The 15,212-nt window shown below is 36.5% G+C and overlaps 2 protein-coding genes across 4 annotated transcripts; both read right to left on the reverse strand.

Moving 5' to 3' along the window:
* Positions 1-696: 696 nt before the first annotated feature.
* Positions 697-3,091, reverse strand: c33hxorf65 (chromosome 33 CXorf65 homolog). 2 transcript variants are annotated; one of them, XM_059522321.1, is made up of 6 exons: positions 2,998-3,022; positions 2,724-2,810; positions 1,796-1,918; positions 1,628-1,693; positions 1,067-1,185; positions 697-851 (listed from the first exon to the last, which is right to left on the reverse strand). In XM_059522321.1, the coding sequence occupies exons 1-6, from the start codon at positions 3,020-3,022 to the stop codon at positions 765-767; spliced, it is 507 nt and encodes a 168-aa protein (XP_059378304.1). In that variant the 3' UTR covers positions 697-764. The 2 variants fall into 2 exon arrangements, 1 of the variants encoding a protein (XP_059378304.1); XR_009425258.1 differs by lacking the exons at positions 697-851; positions 1,067-1,185; positions 1,628-1,693; positions 2,724-2,810 and having other exon boundaries at positions 1,792-1,918; positions 2,998-3,091.
* Positions 3,092-9,002: 5,911 nt separating this feature from the next.
* Positions 9,003-15,167, reverse strand: LOC132113584 (UDP-N-acetylglucosamine transferase subunit ALG13 homolog). Of its 2 annotated transcripts, XM_059521417.1 has the most exons (9): positions 14,055-14,208; positions 13,418-13,954; positions 12,888-12,975; positions 12,529-12,707; positions 12,026-12,165; positions 11,796-11,946; positions 11,612-11,699; positions 10,140-10,221; positions 9,003-10,064 (listed from the first exon to the last, which is right to left on the reverse strand). In XM_059521417.1, the coding sequence occupies exons 2-9, from the start codon at positions 13,503-13,505 to the stop codon at positions 9,351-9,353; spliced, it is 1,530 nt and encodes a 509-aa protein (XP_059377400.1). In that variant the 5' UTR covers positions 13,506-13,954; positions 14,055-14,208; the 3' UTR covers positions 9,003-9,350. The 2 variants fall into 2 exon arrangements, with proteins under 2 accessions (XP_059377400.1, XP_059377401.1); XM_059521418.1 differs by lacking the exons at positions 9,003-10,064; positions 10,140-10,221; positions 11,612-11,699; ... (2 more) ...; positions 12,529-12,707; positions 12,888-12,975 and adding exons at positions 14,715-14,858; positions 15,009-15,167 and having other exon boundaries at positions 12,991-13,954; positions 14,055-14,221.
* Between the last annotated feature and the right edge of the window lie 45 nt (positions 15,168-15,212).

Genomic DNA, 15,212 nt, shown 5'->3' on the forward strand with positions numbered 1-15,212 from the left:
TCCACCCACATCCAGCTCTGGTGAAACACTGAGAAGAAAAAATCTATGTGCTGAGTAACACATCATAAAGTCCCTGCTCCTGCAAGGTCTACGTACGTTTTGCTGAAAGTCTGCAGCTGCATGGATGAGTGAGTCAAACAAGATAGTGATCTTGAATTATATATCAAGATATCATCGTGCCTCTGACATAAAACTTATTGCAAAAATACAGTTTACACCCACTCTGTCAGCATTTAGACAGCTTGATTGCTTACCAAACATAGATCCAAGCATAAATGTGTGTTCAGTAACTACACAAACACACCAAGCTATAAATATTCCTTAGATTCTCTCTCAATTTGCACCCAGCTGGGAAAAGCTTGGTAACAAACAGGTATTCATACTAACCAATCACAGGCAAGATGATGACCTCATCTGTTGCTTAATTTCAAGGGACCAGTGGAAAATTCCCACATTTTTATCAAATCAGAAATAAGGACAGACAGACAGACAGATAGATAGAAGGACATATATTTTCATTGAAACATTGTTTTATTAAGAAAATTACTCTGTCTCTTCCATCATTCTTCTGGAAGATATAGTCACTGAGTTTTATGTAATGTTATAAAATCAATGAAGTAACTTTCCTGAATCACTGCGTAAAAAGATAAAGAATAATAATAATAATAAAAAGGCAACTGCATTTGTTGATGAACATGTCTGTAATTTGAATGAATTAAACTGGGACACATGAATGCTGAATGCTGGGATGTGAGGGCGTTTGTTCAGTTCCTGCTCTTCCTGTCCTCTGTGTGGTGCTGGACTTCTTCATCAGGGGCATTGGCATGTGTAACTTTCTTGCGCTTTTTAGTCTGCAGAGCCACAAGAAAACAATACACAAGATTATTGTTCACATATAATTATATCCCCATATCACAAGCACCAAAGAGTCCCCCATAATGAATGAAACAGTGTCACTCATATGTAGTGCAGTGTAGCGGAATTTTAGGCTGAATAATACACAAGGTGAGAGAAGGTGAACAAATAAGAGAGAACTGAGGTTCAGATGTGGCTCTAGGACACTCACAGATTTAGTAGCCAAAGCCTGAGCATTGATTTCCTCTGATGTAGCCACACGAGCCTCCACAATATGAAGCTGCTTCAGACGGGTTTTCTCAAGATTGTTAATCTGAGTCTGCAGGGACTCTGGAAGACATAAACATTACACACATGCACACATATTAAACAAGCAGTAGTGTAAAAGCAAGACATAATACAATGCAAATGATACAAACAATTTAGCTTAATCAGTAACTGAGAATGATATACATCAATCAATTAATAACAGGATAACAAACAGGATCACCTTGTATGTCTATATATATATATATATATATATAGAGAGAGAGAGAGAGAGAGAGAGAGAGAGAGAGAGAGAGAGAGAGACACACAATACTAATAATAATTATATATACAAAGTTGCTATATAATATTATATTAAACAATTTAGATTATTTGAAAAAAGAAATGTATTAATAAATTAAAATTAATTAATTAATTGTATTATTTCTTCTAAAAAGTAAATTATGTTTAAATATAAAACTGATTAAAAAAAACGAGTATTTTTGCAGCGTATGTGCAATGGCACCTATTAGAGCTGAGTCAACACTGGACAGTAGAGATGTGACAGAGGTGTAAGCCCCATCAGATGTACCTGTACATGAAAAACCTTTGCATTAACGTTTTACTATCAGACTATACAGAAACAGTAAGCTTCAGCTTCTCAATAAACATCAAGGGATAAACTCAAACCTACGCTTAATAATGCAAACAGTGAATGACTCTTTTGCCTTTAGCAGTCCACGAGCAGATTCCTGTGGATTCTGGAGCTGAAAGAGGAATTTGAGAACTCCTCGTTCATCACACAGGTCTATAAGCTCTGAAACATACACACACACACACACAGATTTGGTTGAGTAACCTCAATGGATGAATATTTTTGCACGCACAGAAGAGCAGACGCATTAGGAGAAGGACTGTGTTAATGACAGTGGTAATGAGTTCTCCATTAGTGATAGGCTGATTCCAGGTAATGTTCCTTACTACATGCCACAGATGTAATCAGACACTGACTACAAGGAGTATGTGCTAGAGAGAGTGTGAAATATTAACGCCCGAGATCCACGATCTCCTGCACTGAGGTCACGCCGGGTTTGAGGGCCACGCTGGGCTCAGCTAACCTCCTCTGACCTGAGATCTCTAGAGTAAGTCAAGCACAACCCGCTTGAGCTAGAATATTTTAAAATATCCTTAGTGGCCATTCACATAGAACATGTTTTTGCATGGAAGTGGGGGGAAAAAACTCAAAAGTCTTGTAATAAGTTAAACTTATTTTAACTTGAGCGCTGTTTTGTCTTGCATGAGATGTTGCAAAAAGGACAAATAGCTCATGAGGTCTAGCAAGTGTTTACACAGAAAAATAGTATAAAAGTAGCACAGTGGAACTGAAAAAGGTGTTCTGTGAACCAGACCACTTCTTTGATGTTGAATGTCCACTTAGAATTTGAAGCACTTGAACAACTCTGGAATGACTGTAAGTATCCTTAAAAGTTTATTCTGCTGACAATCACGTCATATTTAAGTTTCTGTTAAATTAAAATCTTGAACTGTAAAATAACTATAAATATAGTTAGACTGATTCTGGCTTCTGATATCCTGATGTATGAAAAATACCCTGTACATACCTGACTCAGCAAGTCCCAACCTGGTTTTTATGTACTTCATGAGCACAACAATTGGACAGTTGGTGTTAACCAGGAACTGGTTATTATCTAAACACACAAACATCACATTAATATCAGCGTTTTGTCGTTTACATAAACAGATCAAATAGAGAAAAAAATTATACATTGTCAGTTACTAAGCCATATATAGATCTAAACATAGAATGCACATTTTGCACAGATATTTAAGCAATTTAATACATTTTCTCATCAAAGACATGACTGAGATCCTTACTTCCATGTTTAATGTAAATAAACATTGTGGCAGAAGAGAACTTGACTCCTCGCTGACTGCTGTTCAGTTTTTAAGATGCTGTCTGCTGTAGCCGCGGGCTAAGAAACTAGTGGCACAGCAGACAAAGAGTAACATAAACATAAAGACTGTGATGTCACAATGACATGGAATCAGAGCGAGATGAGGAAAAACACATTTAAAGTAGGGCATTTTTTTTGTGTGATAAACATTTTTATTATTTTTTATTCAACAAGACAAAATAAATTCAAACAAACAAAACAGTAAAGGGAAAGCAGCAGATGTCAATAATTTTCCAATCTGAAAAAAAAAAACAAGCAAAAAAAAACCTTTATGGTCATTAGGGCCCGAGCACCGATGATGCGAGGACCCTCTTGGAATTGCTCCGTTTATTCCTTTATACATTCCTTTATACATATACAGTTTTAGAAGAAAAACATTGCCATGCATTGATGGTACAAGGTTATGCCTTATTCAATCATTCTGTTGTACATTCACAGGTTACTATCTTAAGAAGGCTATGAATCCAAAATGTTTTTGCACACATGTGCGGAGTAAACCAGTTTTGTATTATTGTCTTGCAGCTGTAAAACCAGCAAACAGCATTCTTTTCTTTAAGTAACTTATACCGGAATTAGATTGAGAATATATAAACCTGGATTAGACGTGTAATCAATTTGAAGTAAAAACAACAAAACAGAATTTACATGAGTCCATAGGTTGACAACAATTGGACATTCCCAAAACATGTGGAGAAAAGTACCTGATGATACAGTGTTACAGATATGACAGTTAAAGTTCAGTTGCAGTTTTCATTGTAAACCTCTTGTAAGGAGTTATGTATGCTGTATGGATAGCTTTGAAATGGATAAAACGATGAGCCAAGTTTTTGGAAGTTAAGATTAGATTAGACCACACCCTCTCCCAGTCGACTGATAAGTCAACATTTTTAATAGAAAGAGGCTTTGCAGTGTGATCGTTAAGTTTGACTATATATTTTATTTTGAAGTGTATTTTTAATGTATTTGTATCAAACTCAGTGTCATTATTATTCATAGTGGATTTACGAAGTTAGCTTGGTTCAAATTTTATGTTTATTCAGCAAGGACACATTTAATTGATCAAAACTACTTACAGTTAAGACTGTGTCTGTTCCCCGAATAGTGAGGTCAAAATATAATGTAGGATCTAGAAAAAATCTTATCGTAATTAAACCAGAAAAATGTAAAGTAAATGAACAAAAACAATTTTTTAAGTTTGGGCTCATAAATATTAGATCACTCACACCAAAAGCAGTTATTGTAAATGAAATTATCACAGATAATAGTTTTGATGTACTCTGCTTGACTGAAACCTGGCTAAAACCAAATGATTTTTTTGGTCTAAATGAGTCTACTCCACCAAACTACTGTTATAAGCATGAGCCCCGTCGACTGGTCGTGGCGGAGGTGTTGCAACAATATATAGTGATATTCTCAATGTTACCCAGAAAACAGGATACAGGTTTAACTCTTTTGAAATACTTCTGCTAAATGTTACACTGTCAGACATGCAAAAGAAATCTAATGTATCTCTTGCTCTGGCTACTGTTTATAGACCACCAGGGCCGTATACAGAATTCCTAAAAGAATTTGCAGATGTCCTCTCAGACCTTCTGGTTACAGTTGATAAGGCGCTAATCATGGGAGATTTTAATATTTACGTTGATAATACAAATGATACATTAGGACTTGCGTTTACTGACCTAATAAACTCTTTTGGAGTCAAGCAAAATGACACCGGGCCCACTCATCGTTTTAATCATACACTAGATTTAATTATATCGCATGGAATCGATCTTACTGCTATAGATATTGTACCTCAAAGCGATGATGTTACAGACCATTTCCTTGTATCGTGCATGCTGCGTATAACTGATATTAACTATATGTCTCAGCGTTACCGTCTAGGCAGAATTATTGTTCCAGCCACCAAAGAAAGATTCGCAAATAACCTGCCTGATCTATCTCAACTGCTATTTGTACCCAAAAATACACATGAATGAGACGAAATTACTGACAACATGGGCACTATTTTCTCTAATACATTAGAAGCTGTTGCCCCCATCAAATTGAAAAAGGTTAGAGAAAAACGTACTGTGCCATGGTATAACAGTAATACTCACTCTCTCAAGAAAGTAACTCGTAGTCTTGAACGCAGATGGAGAAAAACTAACTTGGAAGTTTTTAGAATTGCATGGAAAAACAGTATGTCCAGCTATAGACAGGCTCTAAAAACTGCTAGGGCAGAGCATATACACAAACTCATTGAAAATAACCAAAACAATCCAAGGTTTTTATTTAGCACAGTGGCTAAATTAACAAATTACCAGACGCCACCTGATTCAAATATTCCACCAACGTTAAATAGTAATGACTTTATGAATTTCTTCACTGATAAAATAGATAACATTAGAAATACAATAGCGAATGTAGATTCTACAGCGTCTAACACTTCAGTTTCATCCATCGCACCCAAAGATAAACTGCAGTGCTTTACAAATATAGGACAGGAAGAGCTAAATAAACTTATCATTGTATCTAAACCAACAACATGTTTATTAGATCCTGTACCCACTAAATTACTGAAAGAGTTGTTACCTGTAGCCGAAGAACCGCTTCTCAATATCATTAACTCGTCGTTATCTTTAGGTCACGTCCCAAAACTATTCAAGCTGGCGGTTATCAAGCCTTTAATTAAGAAACCAAAACTAGATCCTAGTGTACTGGCAAATTATAGGCCTATTTCAAATCTTCCATTTATGTCTAAAATTTTTGAAAAAGTTGTGTCTGCTCAATTGAGCACCTTCCTGCATAAAAATGATCTGTATGAAGAATTCCAGTCAGGTTTTAGGCCCCACCATAGCACAGAAACTGCACTTGTTAAAATTACAAATGACCTGCTCCTTGCGTCAGATCAAGGCTGCATCTCATTTCTAGTCTTACTTGATCTTAGTGCTGCGTTCGACACCATAGATCATGACATACTCATCGATTACAAAACTATACAGGTATTCAAGGGCAGGCTCTAAGATTGTTTAGATCCTACCTGTCCGATTGCTACCATTTTGTTTACTTAAATGGGGTGTCATCTCATTTATCATCAGTAAAATATGGAGTGCCACAAGGATCCGTCCTAGGTCCCCTTCTATTTTCAATATACATGTTGCCCCTTGGTAATATTATTAGAAAATACGGAATTAGCTTCCACTGTTATGCTGATGATACTCAGCTATATATCTCAACGAGACCAGATGAAACTTCCCAATTATCTAAGCTAACAGAGTGTGTTAAAAATGTAAAAGATTGGATGACAAATAATTTTCTCCAATTAAATTCGGATAAGACAGACATATTAATTATTGGACCAAAAAACACAACACAGAATCTTGTAGATTAGACAGCAATTGTTATATTAGACAGCAATTTGTCTTTTGAAAATAATATTTCCAATGTTACAAAAACTGCCTTCTTCCATCTTAGAAACATTGCCAATCTACGAAACATGTTATCTGTTTCTGATGCAGAAAAGCTAGTTCATGCATTTATGACCTCTAGACTAGACTATTGTAATGCACTTCTAGGTGGTTGTCCTGCTTCGTCAATAAACAAGCTACAGGTAGTCCAAAATGCAGCAGCTAGAGTCTTGCGATGTCAAGAAAATATGATCATATTACCCCAATTTTACAATCTCTGCACTGGCTACCTATTAAGTTCCGTATCAGTTACAAATTATCATTACTTACCTACAAGGCCCTAAATGGTTTAGCTCCTGCGTACCTAACTAGCCTTCTACCACGCTACAACCCATCACGCACCCTAAGGTCACAAAACGCTGGACTTTTGGTAGTTCCTAGGATAGCAAAGTCCACTAAAGGAGGTAGAGCTTTCTCACATTTGGCTCCCAAACTCTGGACTAGCCTTCCTGATAATGTTCGGGGTTCAGTCACACTCTCTCTGTTTAAATCTAGATTAAAAACACATCTCTTTCGCCAAGCATACGAATAATGTATCTCTTAAATTGTGAGTGTAGTTGCATCTGATCAAATGTGCATTCTTATTCATTAGCTTGGGTTAAACTAATTTAACTTTGTTGGATCAGCAGCTATGCTAATGATGTCTCTATTTTGTTTCTATGTTTTGCCACGGGATTTACATCCCGTGGTAACTAGGATTTACACAAGCTCCAGTCTGGATCCAGAACACCTGAGAAGAGATGATGCTGACCCTCAGAGGACCCCAGATGATGCTAACCCTGAATCAACAAACAGATCTAACAATTATTGCTACATGTGTGACTGCATCATATAATAACTATTAATTAATAATATTGATAGTTCATCGTCTAGCTGACTACGTCTTGTATTATTATTATTATTTTTTATTTTTCTCTAAAATCCTGTCAAACGTGCACAAACTACTAGCTACTACTAAATATTGTAGAAACATAATTTTCTGTAAAGTTGCTTTGTTACGATTTGTATTGTAAAAAGTGCTATACAAATAAACTTGAATTGAAAAAAAAAAAATTGAAGTTAAGACATTTATAATGGCTAAAGATTTCTATTTCCTATGAATGTTGCTCTTATAAATGAACTTTCTATTTATAAAAATTAAAAAAAAAAAAAGAAATCCTGAAAAAAAAAGTATAATGGTTTCCACAAAAATACAGTTTTTTTTTTTGTAATTCTGATGGTTACGATTTACAGCTTAGGAAAATTAAAAAATCAGTATCTCAAATTTACAAACATGATGATGATTTACAAAACAAAACTGTTCAAGATCTCCAAAGCAGGTTTAATTATGCACTTAATTAGGCTCCTTTTGCATGAAATACTGCTTCAGTGTGGTGAGGCATGAAGGCGATCAGCCTTTGGCACTGCTGAGGCATTATTGAAGCCCAGATTGCTTTAATAGCAGCCTTAAGCTCCTCTGTATTGTTTTTCAGATGTTACTTATCTTCCACTTCACAATACACCACAGATTCTCTGTGAGGTTCAGGTCAGGCATGTTGGCTGGTCAACCAAGCGCAGTTTTATCATGGTCAGCAAACCACTTGGAAGTGGTTTTGGCACTGTAGGCAGGTGCTAAATTCCTGCTGCAAAATGAAATCAGCATCTCCATAAAGCTTGTCAGCAGATCTCCTTGTAGATGGCTGCATTGACTCTGGACTTGATAAAGCACAATGGACCAACACCAGCATACGTTACGACACCCCAAATCACTGACTTTAGAAACTTCACTCTGGACTTTCGATTCTGTGCCTCTCCAATCTTCCTCCAGAATCCAGACCTTGTTTTTCGAATGAAAAGATAAATTTACTTTCATCTGAAAAGGGGAATGTGGACCAATGAGCAACAGTCCAATTAGTTCTCTCCTTACCCCAGGTGAAATGCTTCTGAGGTATTTTCTGGTTCAGGAGTGGCTTGGTTCTAGGAATGTGACAGTTATAGCCCATTTCCTGAAGACATCTGAGCATGGTGACCAATGATGTCAATTTTTCCAAGGCTGTGGTCATCCCTGTTGCTTGTGCACCTTTTCCTACCATACTATTTCCTTCCAGTCAACTTTCTATGAATATATTTTGATACAGCACTCTGTGAACGGCCAGCCCTTTCAGCAATTGCCTTTTGTGGCTTACCCTCCTTGGGTGATGGTGTTGATGATTGTCTTCTGGACCATTGCCAAGTCAGTAGTCTTTCCTATAATTGTGAAAGACATACCCAGTATTTATACTCAAAATTAAACTAATAAAGCTCTAAATGGAATATTCAATTTTTTTGAGATACTGTATTTTAAATTTTCCTAAGCTGTAAGTCATAATGATCAGAATAAAAAAAAAAACTCTTGAAATATTTCTGTTTGAGTGCAATGAATCTTGAATATAAGATTTGTTTTATTATTAAATTACAAAAATTAAAGACCTTTTCCATGATATACATTTTTTTTTAGATGCACCTGTACTAAGCCAAACAATGATGCATAAAAATTCAGCTTTGGCATTACATTTTATAATTTATTCAGAAATAAAATGTAATTGTATTTTACAATATTACCATTTTCTACTGTATTCTGTTCAAATAAAAGCAGCCTTGGTCATCATAACAACCCTAAACCTTTGGGTACACAGTAATATTGATTGAGACATTTCAACAATTATATTTTTCATCCTTCTTATACATAAACTCTGCATACAATGAAAAATGAATGAGGTAAAATAAACGTGCAAAAGAAAACATTAAAATGTTCAGTAAGAATTAGATGACAGTGCAGGTGAATTGTTAGTGGCACTTTGGCTTATAAGCTCTGCTGTCCTGCAGGCTCTTCTTCATTGCTTGGCTCATCAGAACACTCTCCTTCATTGCTTGGTTCATCTGAACGCTCTCCTTCATTGCTTGGTTCATCTGCATGCTCTTTTTCTTTGCTTGGTTCATCTGCATGCTCTTTTTCTTTGCTTGGTTCATCTGCATGCTCTTTTTCTTTGCTTGGTCCATCTGCATGCTCTCCTTCATTGCTTGGTTCATCAGCATGCTCTTTTTCTTTGCTTGGTTCCTCTGCATGCTCTCTTTCATTGCTTGGTTCATCTGCATGCTCTTTTTCTTTGCTTAGTTCATCTGCATGCTCTCTTTCATTGCTTGGTTCCTCTGCATGCTGTTTTTCTTTGCTTGGTTCATCTGCATGTTCTTTTTCTTTGCTTGGTTCATCTGCATGCTCTCCTTCATTGCTTGGTTCATCTGCATGCTGTTTTTCTTTGCTTGGTTCATCTGCATGCTCTCTTTCATTGCTTGGTTCATCTGCATGCTGTTTTTCTTTGCTTGGTTCATCTGCATGCTCTCCTTCATTGCTTGGTTCATCTGCATGCTCTTTTTCAGTGCTTGGTTCATCACAGTTGTCAGTTTGAGAAGCAGGACCGGTGTCACAAGAGGGTGTAACCTCACACACATCACAGGACTGCTCTGTGTAGTCAGGCTCAAAAGCTTCCTTCAGCTCTCTGGAGATGTGAACCCAGCTCTGAGAATAAAACGAGAGGGTTACAGCGTATCCAAATCTGAGAAGTAGGAGTAGGAGTGTTAAAAGAATGGATACCTCAACATTTCCATCATGTTTATGAAACAAATCCTGTAGGTTTTTGCTAGGGTCAGGCACAACCGGAAGAAAGATGTTTTTCCTGTAGGTAAATAAATAAATAAATTATTGAATTATTATTACACAGGATTTCTGAGGGTAAATATAAGCCTTTTAAAAAAAGATCATTTTAAGACCAAGTAAAGTAAAATTTAAGGCATAAACTAAAGGGAACCCAATACATCAATATGTTCTCTATGTATCCAATAAATATGTTTTAATTGTAATTATTATTTTTTTTACTTATGACATTACTTTTAAATTCATTTTACGAAAACAATTGATTAAGGCTTGAATAATTAAGCTGTCAACCACTAGAATTTGCAAATACTTTTTACTGTACATTCTGTAAGATAAATTTACTTAGGAAGCAAAATTACATAATACATTTTTGTTCAGTTTCTCAGAAAACAGGACTTTATAATTCAATTTTGTATCTCAAGCAAATGTATCTTGATAACATAAATTTAATATGAAGTCTTATTACAGGGGTGACCAACATCGGTCCTGAAGAGCTCCAAGTTGCGTTCGAAATCACATACTTCCCTACTATATAGTATGTGAAAACAAGTATGTAAGGCAAGAAGAAATTCTGAATTCATCACATTGGAAAAACAGAAGCCGATGACCTTCTTCCACCTGGATTCTGAGGTGTACATTTGATGGACACTTTATTATCCCATGAGGCCACAGGAGAGGAATTATGAATGCAAAGGAAGCAGGTCATGTGACAGTAACAATATGGTGGAAATATTACGTCTGAATTTCAGTCATATTCTATGTGACGAGTGGGATGGGGCCGAGAGCCGTGGGAACGGAGTGAGGCCGGTGGAGTGATTGGAAATCAGCGTGTCAGGGAACCGGAACTATTTATTTATTTTTGACAATAAAATGACTTTAATAATCAAAATAAAGACAAAACAGCGAGGCAGTCGTCACAAACAAAATCAAAACACAACTAAAATCCAGGCCTGTTCCTCTCTCGTCCTTCACTGTCAACGCTCCCGTTTTATATCCTTCCAATCTCCTCCGTGGGACTCGAGACTGGTGAGTGTCGCAGGTGTCGCTGATTTCCAATCATTCCACTGGCCTCGCTCCGTTCCCACGGCTCTCGGCCCCACCCCACTCATCACATTCATAATATATAGAACACACTTTTTTTAACAGTTGTGAAGTAAATTCAAATTCAAATGACTCAGATTCACTGACAGTCCTGCAGACACACCTATACAAGCTAATCAAGATTTAAGGTTTACTACAACGCTACAGTCAGGTGAGGTTAAAAAAATAATGATCAAGGTTGGTGCAAAACTCTGCAGGACTCCAGTACCAGTACTTCCAGTACCAATGTCGGTCACCCCCGTCTTAATAAATTAATAACTAAAATATAATGTTCTGGACAGTACGAGTGAAAAGTCTAAAACATTTCTCACCTCTCACAATAACACAACAAGAAACACAGAAGAAACAGCAAAAAGACTGGAACAATAACATACGACCAGTCTTGTCTGCTGCTGTTCCCTACGTAACACAGAAACATGGTGGGGGAAAAACTGTAAGAAGACAAATTAGAGCAAATCTATCCATGTCCCTCACTGTGTGTTTAAAGTATCTTACCTGTACCGCCCCACTCCACCGGATGACTCCAGTCACTCCAGAAATCTGAACCACCACAGACTTCAGCAACTGTGCTCCGCACTTGGAAAACATAGTGCTTGTTCTGTGAGACCTGAGACAGAGTGTATGACATACCTGTCACGTTTGAGGACTGGGAGAAAAAGACAGAGGAAGATGAGACAGTTGTTCAGTTTGAATGTAAAATGGTAATATTATATATCTTGTCTCACCTGGCTTGTGTCTTTCTGGTTGCGCACCATATAGACAACACATTTAGTTTTGCCGGGGTAACTACTGTTCCACTGCAGTAAAAGTGTGCTGTCCTGCTCATTCCACATCACTGAGAGGTTACAGGGTGGGTTTAGCTGCACTAAACCAATATATAACACAAACAAATGAGCCACTGGTTTGGATATAATAATGTCTGATACTACATGTTACATTGGTCAAAAAACGAATTAAGTTGAAATTATTGTATTCAGCAAAAAGAGTGACAGAGGACATCTAGAACTACTGTAGCACAGTTGAAATCTGTTCCCTGGGAGAATGGCCATAGCTTACGGTTTGTTGCTCATTATGAAAAATATAATGATTGGGAAGGGTGGGGGAATTCTGTAAATTAATAAACTACACTACTGCTCAAAAATATTTGGGGTTTTTTGAATGGTAGGGTAGATTCACAAGCATTTTTTGACAGACCGTTGAAACGTTGTAAATCTTTTTGTTTTCTTACCTTTTCTCTTGAGCGATTCAAAGGTTTTTGAAACAGTGTGGTTTCCGTCTGTGGATACTTTCGTATAAAATGTTCCAAACTTCTTATTAGGGTCTTTAAGAGGAATTCTGCAGCCTACAGTGTAATTGTACTCTATTATGTATTCTTGACAGTCTTTGACAGATTGATTGTTTTTAAATCTGAAAAAAAAAAATATTGCCTTATATTATCTCTAATTTATCAACTACCACAAAACAATTTTCATTACATATATGTATGTATGTATGTATGTGTGTGTATATATATTTATATATATATATATACACACACAGTTGGGACAAATGCATTAGAGAATGTGAGTGAAATGGGCTGTGACTTACGCACTGCTGAAGGTATAGTTCATTGTTGGTGTGTTTGAGTGCCAGAAGCACTCCACATACTCAAGGTTGATGATTTTACACTGTACACCTACATGGGCAAACATGATTCAAATTCCTTAACGTAACAGCTCATTAATATTTTTTTTTTCCCATAATTTTTATTTTACTTTTATTTTGAACTTGTTTCCTGCAACCCACATACACATAAACTTTATCAGTATCATAATCTCAAACCTCAGCATCATCATAACCACCATAGACACAAATGACACATGAGAGAAAAACCGTGGAAATCCCCACTAAAACCTTCCAAATGTTTCTCTCAAACCTTTTGCTCTTAGAAAACCAAATCTAAATGCAAACATACAATCAGAAAACTCTTAAACAAACTATATTTTCGGTAAGAATAATAATCCCGATTTTATGATAATTCATGATAATCTTATGATAATTTGCTTACCTTTAGTTTATAACATCATTGACCACAAAAACTCAATTCAGGATGGTGTTGTGTGTAATTATATACTTACTCGGATCACCTGCTGAGCAGCATCGTTGAAAGGTCAGAATTAAGAACAAAAGCCCAAAATAGAGTCTTGATGTGTGAATGTAAGTCATGCTCTCTGAGCGTCTGAGTAACAAATGAATGTGGTCTAATACTACACAGGATGTTCACTACAGCAAGTTTCCTTAACAACTTCCGCTTCTTTAAGAATACATATGATCAGCAACCTTACAGTTTCATTGTCACTTTATAGGAAAAAAAGTCATAAGAAGCACCACTTGTGTCTGTACCATCATTATACAATCCTCCAGGACAATTATTAGTTTAATTAGACAAAATGAATTAGGCAAAAAACTGTTGTTTTCAAACAATCATCTCCAGAGGGGTCGAGTGCGGGATTTCCCAGTAAGCCTTGGCCCAAATTGTCCTCGGTAATCGTCCCGGTTCAAGAGAGAGCTCTCAAACAAGTCCAACAGCCTTGTTGGCGAAGTTCTGCGGTTGACCAGGCACATAGGTTGTCAGAGCAGACAGATCCATATCCCTCAAAGTCTGAGACAGAGTACTGCGATGAAGAGTTAAAAATGCATGACATGTGCAGTCAGCACATCCATTTAATAATAACAATAGAGACAGTTGAGAAAGTGAATGCCCTTGAAACAAACCTGCATGTGCAGTAGATAAGAGGAGAATCTGCCTTTAGCTGCTTTGCGAGCTCCAGCTGGTGATTGCCCATTAATTTATCGTTGACCACAACGAGGAGAGCTTTATTTGCTCCGAGTGCTTCCAAACAGCTTCCTGCTCCTAATGAGGACACAGCAGGTATTATGATCTAAAACTAATTTCTAATCAGAGTTCAACTTTAACAAATATTGTGTTATTACTATATTATATCATATCGGGTTTTAGTTTTTCCCAGACAAACTAGATTAGATTTAAGCAGATTAGTGGTACTGCACTATTTGATGTATTATTTGAAAAACATATTTTAAAATATATGCCTTTATTTATATCAATGTGTCATATTTGTATTTATTTAATATTTTTATTCTAACCATTTCCTGTGACCCTTAGCATTACCTTGCAGCCACCAGCTTGAAAACCCCTTCATTATATAATACTTTTTTTACAGACACAACTATTGCAGATATCACACATTTTAAAGTATAAACATCGTTTGACATTTATATTCGTCAAATATATTAACAATTGATGTGTTATCAGATGATTATTGTAAAGTTTCCTTAATTTGTCTGCATCAAAATTAATCTAATTAATTAACTGTACTGTATTTAGTGTTTGGGGCAAAGGGAGCTTCAACACACCAGATCTGAGAGTCTCATGTCCTCGGCGATTGAGTCTTTGTAATGAAACACTTGAAGTGTCAGTCCTGGACAGCTGTCTGGATCAGGAACTGAACCTCTGCCAACCTGAAGCACCATGTCTGTATAGCCACGGTCGATTAATGCCTTCATTCAGAAACATGGCCACAGTCATTAAAGTGTGCCAGGAGATATTATTGCTTATAAGACTAGCTCACGATCACTGGCAAGTATTTGTGACAATCAGCTGACGTTTACTTTGCACTTCTTCTCACTATGCTTGAATGACTTTCTTACCTTCACGGATTCATCTGAAGTCACAGAGCCAATCAGATCATCAAAACTTGTCGTTCCGACAGTTACGAATACAGTTTTCATTGTATCAGTAAGTCGGGCTTTATTAAATGTAACAGATAACAGACATAAACATGAAAAAATAGACTCTTAAAAAGGGTCTCTTAACAGGACATCGTTCAAAATAAAAGTCCTAAACGCTTACTA

The sequence above is a fragment of the Carassius carassius genome, chromosome 33 (assembly GCF_963082965.1).
Source record: "Carassius carassius chromosome 33, fCarCar2.1, whole genome shotgun sequence".
Lineage (NCBI taxonomy): Eukaryota > Metazoa > Chordata > Actinopteri > Cypriniformes > Cyprinidae > Carassius > Carassius carassius.